General features: G+C 41.3%; 1 protein-coding gene across 3 annotated transcripts in view; it reads left to right on the top strand.

Moving 5' to 3' along the window:
* SETBP1 (SET binding protein 1) overlaps positions 1–14,322 on the top strand; it is a 362,058-nt gene that overhangs the window by 323,669 nt on the left and 24,067 nt on the right. For 2 of the 3 annotated variants that reach the window (XM_070513131.1, XM_044774659.2), the window contains exon 5: positions 10,321–10,491. In XM_070513131.1, coding sequence (XP_070369232.1) covers positions 10,321–10,491 — 171 coding nt within the window. Of the gene's footprint in view, positions 1–1,086; positions 1,199–10,320; positions 10,492–14,322 lie in introns of those variants that run through there. The other variant, XM_070513132.1, reaches the window with a different exon arrangement.

The raw sequence follows: 14,322 nt of genomic DNA, 5'->3' as shown, positions 1-14,322 counted from the left end.
GGGATGCGATGAATGCTACTTTAGCTTTCTTCTGCCTCTTTAAGAAATCCCAGGCACCTCTGTAATCTGATGGTGGACTTTGGCTTTATTAGTGAGGTAAGCGAGGATGAGTAAATCAAGTGTATCAGACAAGCCTCAGGACATCTAGAAATTGATCATTCTGCCGAAATAAGCACTCTGTGTTTATTAGCTGGGAGTTCATCACTATCACTTCTCCTCATCCAATTCCTAAGAGATTTCAAAGCCATCATCATGGTATTAGCTCGTCTGACTGAACTACTAGAGATAAAGATTAGGAGATCTATCTAATGATGGGTCTGAGTATCTGTGATTTTTTTTCTCTTCTATTGCAAAGAAGAGAGCTTTTCTAGCACACATTCTGTGTCTATATGTGTATGCCTGCACACAATCACCATGTGTTTGCATTCTATAGGGTAAATTCAAATCATGGAACAAAGTAGTTCTTTTAAAAAAAAAAGGACACCCAATAAAGCTCTTAAAACAATGCACCTTCTCCCATACATAGATGACTGCTTAACAAAGGGGATGTATGCCACATTGACTCCTTTAGCTGACAGTGTGTCTATACAGTGGGTGACATTGCACGGAGAAGAATAATTAGATTCCATAACCACATTTGTAATCCTAACATCCATACATGGCCAGACTCCTACAGATATGTCCACGAGAGATGAGTCCATATTGGACTGATCTTTCAAAAACCTGTAAATATGCATTTATTTATTTATACATATATTTAGAGACACACATGCTCTCAAGCTCTTAATATCAAGCTCTTTTCTCAATGTGGCTTCTAAATAAGCAGTAATCAAAATGCAAATAAGGTGACCCAGTTAGCATCGAGATCTGTATTGCCGTGCAGATGTGCTCTGAGACTCTGTGCTCTAAAGGTAAAAAAGAAGACACTATAAAAGATGCTTATATTAACCAGCATTGACGACTAAGCCCTTCACATCCGGGAGAATCTAGGGAAGCGTCTCCCAGAGCCAGTGATCTTATAGCTTGGATATAAGATGTTATAGCTTGGATATAAGATGTTATAGCTTGGCCTGGTCTCTTTTTAAGCTGCCCTGTGAGTGTAAAATAAAAAACAGGCACCGGGAGAGCAAGAAGACTGCTTCTGTGAAGGCTCAGAAGGTAACCCTTATAACCGGAAGCCAGCATACTGGCCTGAGACAATTCAAGAATAAGGCCGAGGTAAGAGTCATGGTTCTGCCACCCTCCCTAAGTGACACTAGGCAAAGCAAGTCACATCCCCTTTCTGGGGCTCAGTTGCCCAGGAAAGACTGGATTGGTTCCTTTCCAATTCTAAACTACCTTGATTTTATTTGCTGAAGCTCCTTTGTGCTGCTGCATTGATGAAGCGTGTAACATACTTTCTGTGCATTACAGCAGCAAATTCTTAACCTACCTGTTCACCAAGGATTTAACGAGAGCATACTTGGTGTGTTGTGCTACTAAATTGGTTTTAATTACATATGCACTGCTTCTTCCCCTATTAATACCTTTTGAAAATCTCTGTTAATATTTTTCAGAGAGCAGGTACCACTCTATTGTCACTACATTTTTTTAAGCATAGGAGCAGTTACGTCTGCATGCTGTTTGATTCTATCTTTCTGCACTTTGTCCTTCTGGGGGTGTGTGTGTGTGTGTGTGTGTGTGTTTAGGAATCGACTTAGGCAGGCAAGAGTTCTAACCTAAGCTTAAAAGTATCTTTGAACTTTAAACTGCATACAAAATGTTCTCTCTCTCTCTCTCTATATATATATATACATTTTTTTTTCCCTAAGAAGTTTTGAGGTCCAAGATGCAGAAAGATTAAAGACCTCTAACTCAGGATATCTGCTCCTTGCAATTTTGATATTTGCTGTATTTCCATTCCAAATCATTGGGTACTTCTAGAAAACACCTTTCATCTGGCATGACCTTTTCACTATAGAATCAGGAGAGATCGACTTCCACATTATTAGAATTTACTGCATAGAGTAAAAGATTCTTTAATATAAATCTCTGTGAAGTTCCAAAAGACAAAATGTTATCTTCTCAGCCCATTTCTTCACTTCTGAATTAAGAGAAGCAAGAACTAATCAGATTGTTTAGTGGTTTCTCTGAATCTAGAAAACTTAGATTCAGAATATTAGAGCTAGAATCGATTCTGACCCGGAGGAAACTGAAGCACGGTAAGATTCCAAGTCTTGTGCAAGCTCATCCAGTAAGTGTGGGCAGAGCCTGCAATAACTCAATGTCTTAGAGCTCCCATCTCTTAACTTTCATATTAACAAATTATTTGTCTCTGTTCCAATTTATTGACTATAAGTATTCATTGAATAGTTTCTTTGTGCCTGCCTTATGCTAGGAAGATATAAGAAAAGAATATAAAATCTCTACTTTGTAAGGAATTTAAATCTTATAGGGTACACACATGACTTGAACACATAAAATAAGTTTAAAATGAGACAATTAAGACAATATAATGCTAAGAAATAATAGTTAACAAAATTGACTGCTTACTACAGCTGGGCACCATAATAAGTGCTCTTATATATCTATTAGTTTTCTATTGCTGCTTTAACAAATTTCCACAAACTTAGTGGCTTATACAACACAAATGTATTATCTTACAGTATGAGAGGTCAGAAGTCCAAAATGGGTCTCACCGAGCTAAAATCAAAGTATGAACAGGGCTGCATTTCTTTCTGGAAACTATTCGGTAGGATCTTTTTCTTCCCGTTTCCAGCTTCTAGAAGTCGTCTTCATTCTTTAATCCAAATGTCTCCTTCTCCGTCTTCAAGCCAGCAACATAGCATCTCTCTGATCTTGCTTCCATCGCCACATCTTTCTTTAGTTCTTCACTTCTGCCTCCTTCTCCCACTTTAACAGACCCTTTTGATTACTTTTTGACTATCTGGTAATCAAGGATACTCTCCCTATGTTAAGGTAGGCTGATTAGTAACATTAATTCCATCTGCAACCTTAATTCTCTTTTGCTATGTTACATAACATATTCACAGGCTCTAGGAGTTAGGATGTGGACATCTTTCCAGGGTGGAGGGGGGCACATTATTTTCTGTCTACCATAGTATATAAACTTTTAAAATCCTCACAATAACCTAATTTAACAGATGAGGAAACTGAGGCACAGAAAGTTGATATAACTTGCCCCAAATCACACAGCTAGTAAAGCAGGTAGTCTTACTCCAGAGAATACATTTTTCCACTCTACTCTATGCTGCAATGAAAAAGGAATTTTAGAATAGAGGACCATGTGTGGACTAAAGTAGTTATGGCAGCTTCCCCAGAAAGTTTGGGCCCAGAAGGATAAGATGTGTATTCCATTTGACCATTCATCTATCCAGCACTTTTGAATATCTAGTATCTATCAAACTAAGTGCTGAAGAATCAAAAGAAAGTGAGACAAGATTGCTAGCCCTGAGATTTTGTAATTGCCTACAATAATTGGCAGAGAAATGAACAAATAATTACACAACAAGAGATAAGTCCTATTGCAGAAGTCTGTCCAAGATGATTAGACAATATGTGGGAGGGAGACATTAACTTTACCTGACAACAAGATGTGGGTTTAATTTTTCCCAACACCTTTCCAAACATATCTCCCAGAATTTGGTTTTTATGACTCATCTCAAGACTTCTTATCTCAGTTGTACAAAGAAGACTTGTTATTTCTGCTTCTGTTTTTGTCATTTCCCAGCCCTAGCAAGTCCTCCCTCCACTTCCAGTTATTGAATTCTACCTGTCTTTCAAGACTGGGATTTTTGTATCTGCATCTGTCTTCCTGAGTGGGTGGTTGATCCCATTCGGAGAGGGTTCATGTTCCTGGTGCCTAATGGTGCCTGGCACTTAACAGGTTCTTAATGAATGTTGGATTAATAAATAGATAAGTACAAGACCACTTCAAATCCCACTGAGATCTTGTTTTCTTCCAAATTTGTGAAGGACTCATTTGGCTTCCTGTCTTTTTTGGCTTACAATTTTCTAAGTGTTTCGTCTTATCCCACTTTCTACTTCTAAACTTCCTCTGCAAAGACTAGAGATCATATCTTCTGAGTTTTGCTAGTCAGAACTCAAATAACTGTTGGTTTTTAAATGATTGATTCTAGGCTCACCGAATACTATTCTCCCTAAGAGTGATCTTTCCTAAATTTTCTTTCTCAAGGTCCTAGAATGAAGTAAAACTCATTTGAAGCAAAACACGTATTGATAGGGCCACCACCCTATTGAGCAAGTTGTTCACTGTCCAAGGGCACCTGACTCAAGGGAAGGTTAGGGCTGAAATCCAGCCTGTTCTCCTCCCTCCAAACCATGAGCAATAAGGATGCATGTGTGCACAGGAAGCCATGCCTTTTTCTAATTTTCACAAAGGTGCCCTCTCTTTGCTAAGCCCTGAATCCGTGGGGTTCTGTCCACCTATATGGGATGCCTTTTCCTGATTCATCCGAAGATACCATTTGAGGAGCAGAAGCACTGCCTTTTGATGATTAAAAAAGTGCTTTAGAAGCTTTCAGTGACCTTGTAAAAAGTAACAGCTACCTTTATGCTATGCAGAGATTATTAGCATGTAATTCCTAGAAAACAGGGGCTTCAACTATTTTGACCAGTGTCATATCCCTGGTATGGTATATGTTCAATAAATATTTGTTAAATTAATGAATAAGACAATGAAATAAAAATAGCATTTTATCAACTTTGGCACAGAAAAAATATTAATTTCCCAAATTCCAAGGGTTTCTATTACTTGATTCACTTTCTTCTGTTACATATATCCTCCTTATTGCCATGAGTGATCTTAATCTGCAAACAAGAAAAAAGAGCAATGGAAGAATCTGAACAGACAATCAGTATATGAGAAAGGGAATTATTATCAGATTTTTGAGAAGAGTTTCCTGTTGTGAAAATATGTTGCTTACTGGCCTGCCTCAAAGTCAGTGTGTTATGAGAAAGAGAAGAAGAACATTGAGTTGAGTCCAGAGGCATGGATTTCAGCACTACTTCTTCCACACACATGAAACGTGAGCTTGGGCAAGTCACCTGGTTGGTCCTGTACGTTGGTTTTCTTATTTGTGAATTCGGAGTTTCACCATCTGCCTCTTGTCATCCACAGGGATGCAGCAAGGGGCAAATAGCATAATGCATGTCAAAGCTCTTTGCAAGATTAAAAGTCACTGACTACTCAATGTAAGATGCCTCCCAGTCCATGCCAAGCCCTGCATTCTACACTGTAAAGAGGGCCAGGGAGGTGACTGAGGGAACCAACCATCCCAATGGTGTCACGCTCTCCCACTATGCCAGCCTAAGCTTTGTCACCAGGAAACATTTGCACTTGCAAATGTTAGAATTAAAAATTAATTGAGGTGTTCAACAAGCCTATACTATTTTCCAGATACACTGCTTTCTGCAGTGGATGTTACAAAATGAATTACATATGATCCCTGGGTGATAATTACATCAGCCCCTTTATTTTTTAAAAAAAAACTGTGAGATAAAGATCCAACCAGGAGTTAGGATCTAGTTCTTACCACTTCTTATGAGCTGTGTGATTTTAGAATCTCCATTTTCTCATCTAGAAGAGGGGAGTACATGGTAGCCATCCCACAAGAGTTTGTTTGTTTGTTTCCCCATAGAGAAAATGAGATAAGGTAGATAACTCGCCTTATAATTACTCTAAGGTGAGGCTGATTTTTAGTATCCAAGGTCACAGAGCTCATTAAAGGGATCTTGGGCAAGCCAGCTGCCACAGACCCTGCTTTTCCTCTGTGACCCCTGTGACCTTGAACAACCTGGGGAAGAGGTAATTGAACAGCAACTACTACTTCGGAAGAAACAGAATCAAAATATCGAAACTATTGACTCACCCTTAAGGCAGTAAACAGTGCTTTGGTCTCTGACCTTTTCGCATCCCGGGGCAGTCAATAACCTGGCCGCTAGTTACAGCGCCTGCCACTGATTCTGATTTGGGAGTACTTTAACCTTGAACTGAGCTCCAAGTAACCAAGGCAACAGGAAGTCAGCTTCTGTGTAGGAGGAGTAGGAATCCATAAATCAAGTCCCTAATGCAAACATGGTGTGCAGGTAGAGGTTTGAGAGGATAAGTGATCTCTGAGAAATTACCTTTGAAAATGAGTGACTGTCCCTCAATAGGCTACAGCCAAGTTTCAAAGACTTTTAAAAAAATTATCAATAGAGGTCAAGAAGTTATAGCAGAATGTTTTCACATAGGTTTAACTTTTTTTTTTATTTCCTCCTGGCTCTGTCTTTTAATTATGAACAGATGTTGGATCCACAAAGTTATTAGCATTGTTATTTCCTCCTTTACAAATGAACTGGCCTTCAAATATGCAAGCCTCAGTGCAGTCTGTCCTGTGTTGAGGTTTGGGGATGCTCTGAACACATTTGCCAAGTATGCTCTCCATACAGTCTGCTGTCTGAATTTGACATAGTGCTCCCTTTCCAGATCAAAGCCATCCTCGCCTTTACTCATGCCCCAGTGTAAGCTGCAGTACCACATCTCAATGGTCCAACCAGTATAATGCTAGCTCTGGATTTTTCTTAAAAATTATTTTGTGGAGGTCACATTGGTTTATAACATTGTGTAAATTGGCTTATAGCATTGTGTAAACATTGCATTATTATATAGCAGTTTCTCTATAGACTACATCGTGTCCACCACCAATAGTCTAGTGTTTATCCATCACCATACACTTTGGGTTTCTTTATAATCTCCCTCCCATGGAGAGAGAGAAGCCAGGCCCATGCTAGGAAAAAACTTTCTAAATGTCCCGCTGCTCTGCCCTCACCCAGCATTCGTGAGAACTTGGTTCTGAACTGTTTCACATTCATCTGGTCATTTGGGTACCTCTCCGTGGAACATCAGCTGCCACCCGGAATGAAAGGAAACAAAGACTTCCAATGACCAGCCTTCCCAATGCCCTCTCCCAAGGAGAAGCCACCCATTCCAGTCTCCTAAAACCTCTGCTCTCAGATAGATTTTGTGGATTACAAATACTATGAGATTAGCCTTTGTTTAAAGTGCATCCAGTATTCTTACTCATGTACACTATTTCTGGGGTTGTTTCTGTAATCTTTTCAAAACCCAAAAATGTCTGAGAAAATGTCAGGGCTTTTTTTTTTTTTTGGTTTGTTTTCAAATTCATTGGATGGCAACTAGCAAACAGTACTATAATCTAGAAAATCCTAAATTATCTGGGATTTTTAAGACAGCTAAACATTGACAATCTGAATTATAGAGTGTTTTAAGTGTCATTTTATTACTTTTAACGTATTCCATTGCATAAACACTTGAGTAGCAAAGTATGCCCAATAGAGGTATGATCAGATCAACTTTAATGAAATGATGTGGACTGAGACTAATTCACACTGTGAACATTTGCATGAAAATGGGTACAACTAAAATAACTTGAAATCAATTTGTTCCCAAGTGAGAGTTAAATATCCACCTGCTAATCCTGTTTATGGCTCTTTCCCATATGAGCATGTCATAATTTGAGCAAAGAACTACCTGCCCAACCTTTGTACCAACCAGGTATAAAGATTGGACATATCAGTGAATTTTTCCAAAGCAGCTGTTATCCCATAGAACTCTGAGAGCGTAGAGTTCCGGAGGTGTGCTGTGGGAGGTATTCCCGCATCCATTTGATGGGAACACGCTCACGGTGGTACACAGTACCAATGAGGGAAATTTTCATCAGACTCAGGCCTGCTGTCCTCATTTCAGATTTGTTAGCAGACAATTATTCAAGCACGTCAATCTACCCCAGTGCCCATACTCTTATAGACTTCTAGATTCTTGCCAAACTATCTTTATTTTCTCAATGGAAAAATAATTTAATACATGTTTGTGGTTTCAAAAATATTAACAATACAGGGGCTGGCCCCGTGGCCGAGTGGTTAAGTTCGCGCGCTCCGCTGCAGGCGGCCCAGTGTTTCATTGGTTTGAATCCTGGGCGCGGACACGGCACTGCTCATCAGACCACGCTGAGGCGGCGTCCCACATGCCACAACTAGAAGGACCCACAACGAAGAAGATACAACTATGTACCGGGGGGCTTTGGGGAGAAAAAGGAAAAAATAAAATCTTAAAAAAAAATATATTAACAATACAGAAGGGTAAGGAGTAAAATTTAAAACTCCCCCTTCCTCACCAATCTTCCCTGTGTTCTCCTCCTCCAGAATAACTGCTGTCAACTGTTAGGACGTATCTCCCTTCAGATGATTCTGTGTGCATTTTACATATATTATATGTGTATGCCTCACCTATCCCTGGCACACCTGCGTATTTTACAGATGGGCATACTATACACGTTTGCTGTATTTCCTGACTTCTTGATGGTTGTGTCTTGCAATCTCTCTGTCATGGAATTTGATATTGGTCTCCCTCCACTGTCAAAATGCTATGAAATGCAAAATCCCTAAAAGCATAAATGCTATTGTTATTCACAACATCTCAAGTGGGAGTCTCAGAGACAGGATGGAGAGGAGGCAGAAGGTCATAGAAGGTAGATGAAAATGTCACCAAGACTTTCTTCCTTAGGCAGCTGCAGATGCCTTTTCTAGGTGCGATACTAGTGCCTCTGCATCCTCAGTGTGAAACCTGCTGTCTGCAGACTGAGGTCGTGGGCAGGTATGAGAAGACAGCATGTGGACCAAGGCGATCCCCGGGTTTAGCATCTGGATACTGGAATACTTCCCACCCTGACATTAAGAGCTGTATGAGTTTGGTCAGTTCTCTCTTAACCTCTCAGAAATGTGTTGTGCTTGTCTGCAAAATTAAGAAAGTAGTAGCCTCCATGCTACATGCTTCGCCGGGCTGGCCTTAGGCCCAGTCAGCGGATCTCACTGTGGGGGTAAGATAATGTTACTCTGGAAGGGACTGCATCTCTCAAGTTGGTTGGGATGGGAAAGAAAGAGTCAAGAACTCCTGTGAAAAAGCCCCATTTGTTGTTGTTGCTCTCAGTGGCAAGTGGCCTGCAAATGGAGGCACTCTGAATAGATGACCATTTGACATGGATTCAGACACCCTCAGCCTCTGGCCTTATGCTTGGATGAGTTAGAGAGTCATTTTTTGCAGCTGGGGATGGAGAAGGTACCCAGAAATCCTTGGTCATGTCAGAGAAGAGAAATGAACCTCTGCTGGCTGGTTTCAATTGGGCCTGAGGAAGTAGCAGGTTATACTAGTTACAGTAGTAATAAAGGGAATAGTAATAACAGGAAACACTTGTATAGCATGGACTACGCGTCAGACGCTGTTCTAAGCACTTCACATTGATTGGTTCCTGGATGCTCCCAGCCACGCCTATGAGGGAATGCTGTTCCATCCCATTTGTATAGTTAAGGAAACTTAAAACTTGGAGAGGTTAAGTAACTTGCATGTGATCACACAGCTGAAAAGGAAGAGAGCCTGGATTTGAGCCCAGGCAACAAGGTTCCAGAATCGCTCTTACAATTTGTTATATAGTAAATTTCCAGGCCCTTACAGAAGCACCCAGAAGAGTCTACCAAGGCTTTTCAGCATCATAAATACATGACTTATGATGCTTATTATGACCAGGCACTCGAAGGCCCCCAAATCACTTAGCCTTGTGACTATTGTGACACAACAGTTCCCACGATGCGATGCATCTTCCACCTCCAGCAGGCTGGTCTCTTGTCTGAGTCATCCTCATCCCTCCTTCATTGACAAGTGTATGCCTGTCACTCAGCGCCAGGAACACCTTTCCCTCATCCTTGCTGCTCTAGCATGAGCTCCAGAAAGCCTTTCCTCACATCCTCCCACTTGAATCCCGACATCCTAGAACTCCACAGGCGCCTAGGATGAAGAGCACACAACCCTGCCCATACTCATTGCCCAATGTTTCCTTCTCGTTTAGTCTTGTCTCCCCAGCTACGTAAGATGAGGAGCCTCACTAGGGTGGGAGCCACTTCTCCCCATCTTGCTGTGTACAGCACAACCTCTGGACAGATGGGCTTCTTGATCCTCAGGAGGCAAAAGCCTGACTGATGGATTACACTGTTTCATTAGGCCTGGGTCCCATCCCCCGCTTCCAGGCAGCCAACCTGGAATGTTGTCACCACTGACCTCAGCCGCAAAACCAAAACCAGTCATGCTGCCAATTTATTTTTCTTTAAACATTCTAAAATTTTATTCTTGTACCAGAAAGAGGTCAGATCATTGGATGATTTCCTCAAATCACTTTCGGGTTTTATGTTGTCTGTCTTCCTGTCCCATTAACAGTAACTGTAGGCTTTGCGGTTATTGTTTTTTAGGAATGCCAAGTCCCCACTTAAAAGTGGACCAGACGGCAACGCATGGTAAGAACGAGGGTTCAGCGTCCACCATGATGACCAGGAAGAAGCCAGCCACAGTTGACAGTGTTGCAATTCCACCAACCCCAGTGTTATCTCTCCTTGCTGCATCTGCAGCAACATCGGACACAGGTGAGCACCTTTAAGATGCTTTGGGTTCACCCCAGTGAAGGTGGGTATGGAGAAGGCCCACTGGGAATGAATACAGGTAAGAGTTTTCTGTTTAGCCAACCTCCCATAGACACTGAGCATGTGAGCTATTTCAGCACTGGATATTCCAAGTGGGAAGAAGTCCAAGAAAGGAAGGAGATCAGCTCAGAACCTGGAGGCAAAGGCCGGTGAGTAACAATTAAATGATAACAGTATTAATTAGTCTTTATTAATCAAGTCTATTAATCAAGTCTTAATAATTACTAATCTCTGCATCAAGGGCCTTATATATGTTATCTCATGTAACTCATAAAAGAACTCTGAAATAAATACTGTGTCCTCATTTCAGAAGAGGAAGCTAAGAGTAAACATACTTGTCTCAGGAACCCATGGACAGTCAGAATTCCAACTCAGGCCTAAAACCCAGGCTCTCCACCACTGCATTTCACTACCTCCCTTGCTCACTGGGGTTTGAAAACAGTAATCAGAGTTTCCCTGTAGCCTTGATTCATTCTACACCGTGATGTCATGAATTCCTCAAGACTCACCAGACTGCTCACTGGAAGATGATAAAAGATAAACTCCTGATTCAGACATCGCAGATGCTCTGCCTTCCTCTACTCCCCATGTAATCTCCCACCAGTTTCTGCACCAGCCCCCACTGTGCCACACTCATCCCTACTGCCAGGAAGGTAGGCCTTGGACTTGGCTTAACACCTTTCTTTGAGGACAGCCTTACTCAGTTTCTATTCACATCCCATAGATCTTCAAGGCCCAGCCAGTCACACCTCCCCCGAATGGCATCCAGTGTCTCCACCATGCATTTACCACCTACTCATAGACTACATAAGAAAATGTCTTCTATTTAACTTCTTCCCCCTCATAACAGAATTGTACATACCTCAGACGTAGAAGCCATGATTTAGGTTCTTGCTCTCTTCATGGCACACAGAGTGAAGGCACATTCCATAACATTTGTGGAATTAATGCACTGGTAAATGTTAAGCATATTGCAGTATTTAGAAATGCCTATTATCATTAAAAGCCCAAAAAGAGATTCATTAGTGATGCTCACTCTAAACTCATCTTAATTCAGCAGGTTGCTTTGAGCAGAGAACTCAACTTATCTACATACCTACTTCCTTCGTGGAAATGGTTGGTAATTAGATGAGCCCAACTGAAATAACAGAAAGAAATATTTGGAATGACACTTCCCACATTGAGTTCCACAAAATATTAGTAGGTGTTTTGTGATAAAAGATGTTTTCATAGTTAAGTGAGCGTAGGGAATACTGCATTACATCTGCTTCCTTTCCGCAGAGCTTCTCAGAGCCTTTAGCTGACCAATGTGTGTTGGGAGGTTCCAGGAGGGAGAGATACAGAATTTCACAATCTTATCTGACCACCAGACCCATTTTTCTGGGAGTAGCTCTTAACATCTCTTGGAAATGGTGTTCTCCCCAACCATTCGTGAAATCTTGCTCCAAGGGAATGGGATCATCTCTCAAACATGATCCTGGATCTTCACATCTTTCACATGCTAGGTGTGACATGAAAAGTTTTTGGTGGAAATGTCAGGTAAAGGATGCCAGTGATGAGAAGAAGAAGAGGTCATAGGAGGGAAGGTCACAGAGGAATGGGGCAGAAGCTACCCCTGAGGCTTGATGAACCAGTAGCACCTTTGTGGGAGGACGACCAGGCAGAGGAAGCAAAGTGGACAAAGCCCTGGAAGTGGAAACTGGTGCCATGGCTGGAACTCCAGAAAGTTATCACTTGGCTGGAGCAATAGATTTGGGCCGAGGTCTGCACTACCCACTCAGATAATTGCTTATTCAACCTTGTCGGTTAAGCTCTGGGGACCTCCCTTTATGGATTTAGAAATTAGCCTGTGTGTTTTTTTCCTTTGCTTGCCAAGCACACTTATTTCCCAGGGGCAAAAGACAGGTGGTTCCCCATTTTCCTCCCCTGAGCTCTTTCCATTCAGTGTGAGAGAACGCATTCTTGGGATCCCGTGCTTCTATGGGCTTGCCTCTGCCATTTGTATTCAGTAATTTACAGATATGCCAAACAGGCATAGAAACAGGTGGATATTAGACTTTTAAGCCTACCTCTCTGGTAATCAGAGCTGAGCTGAAGTTCTCCTGTTTCAGGATGCAGGAAAGGGCTGTTTATTTTTGGCAGTGCTAAAATGAGACCCTCATGAGAATTTCACAGATTTGGTCCATTTCCGGGTCTCAGGCTGCTGAGCAGAACTTCTGGGGGAAAACAGGCCAGAGATCTACCCCAGGTGCTGGAGGCCACACCTTCCTGAGAGTCCGCTCCCCACAGATAAACAGCTTCCCACAAACCTGAGAGAGTTAGGGCCACACAGCCTGGGCTCCTGTCCAACGCCCTGTTTCACAAGTGAAGAAACTGATGCTCCTGAGATTCAGAGATTTTCCTGAGGTCATGCAATTGGATTGGAACCCAAATTTCTTGATTTACCACCTGATTTCCAGTGGAATCTCACTTCTGTCATAAGCCAGCATTAGCAAAATGTTCCTAAAAAATATTAGAAAAGTTTCTTTCTCCCTATTTGTGGACTCCTACTTCTTTTAGAGAACAGAGAGTGAAACTCGTAATTTGATGCTTTAACCAAAGTCAAGCACATAGTAGGCAGTTAATAAATAGTGTCTGGGTTTGATTTCATTCAGTTGGGTGTTTGTGCATTAGTCATTTATGTATTTCTAATAAGACAACCCAATTTCTGTTTTCTTTAGAGTCCCTTTCTTCATTCTAAGCAAGGTTATTTAGAATGACTTCTGGCTGTATACAGAAATAAATTTAAATAGGTCATTATTACTACAGAATGCATCTGAAGACCCAGACAAGTACAGAGGGAAAAAAAAAGGGAAAGAAGACTAAAGTGAGGTGGCTTATACAGCAAAATTAATTTAAGAAATAATTTATTGAGATAAAAAGTACTGAAATAATTCAACTAATTAGAAATTCCTTTCATTTAAAAATAATGGATTCTAAAGTTCCTAGTACAGGTCCTGACACAGAGTAGCTGCTCAATAAATGATCCCCAAGTGAAATGAATGATGGCGAGGCAGTAGCTGTGTGCTTACACAGTACCAGGCATGGTGGGAGATGTCTGAGAAAAACATGCTCCATCTTAGAACTGCTTAACATCAAATGGAAAACATTTGACAAACATGATGTAGGCTGTTGGTAAATACTTGCCAAATACTTAGTCTAGCCTAATGGTACTTTTTCAAACAGGTGATCTTTGGTAAAAGAAAAAAAAGGAACATTTCCTACCTTACTTTATAAACATTACAAGGTGGGAGAAATGGATATGAGTCAGAGGTTTAGAAATATGTGTTTTCTAGCTCCAGTGTGTGTGTGTGTGTGTGTGTGTGTGTGTATTTTTGTTTAAGGCAATTTTTTAGCTTCTCAGAGTCTGAGAGGCATGCTGATTATGAAGTTATTGATTTGGAGGAGAAGAAGAGGAGCTGCAGGAGAGGGTGGCCAGACTGAGAGCATGTCAGTTTGTGAGCTACTGGGAGGGAGGGATGGCAGTGGCTGCCACTGGTGCTCGAGCAGGTCCGCCTTCGTGATCAAACTGCTCAATAGCTATTGATCACTGCCGTCCTCTGGCCTAGTGAAGGAGGTGTGATCCCAGGGAGCACTGCATCATTATTGTGAGTAATTAGGGCTAATGCAGTAAAAGCTTCAATAAAGTTTGTTTCGAGTGATGCATAATTTGAAATAACTTCTATCATGCTGGCCCAATGATGATTTAATGACCATCTCAGATAATCCATACCT

The sequence above is a fragment of the Equus asinus genome, chromosome 7 (genome assembly GCF_041296235.1).
Source record: "Equus asinus isolate D_3611 breed Donkey chromosome 7, EquAss-T2T_v2, whole genome shotgun sequence".
Taxonomy (NCBI): domain Eukaryota; kingdom Metazoa; phylum Chordata; class Mammalia; order Perissodactyla; family Equidae; genus Equus; species Equus asinus.
Note: the sequence above shows the minus strand (reverse complement) of the source record. Positions and strands in the feature narration are given on the sequence as shown.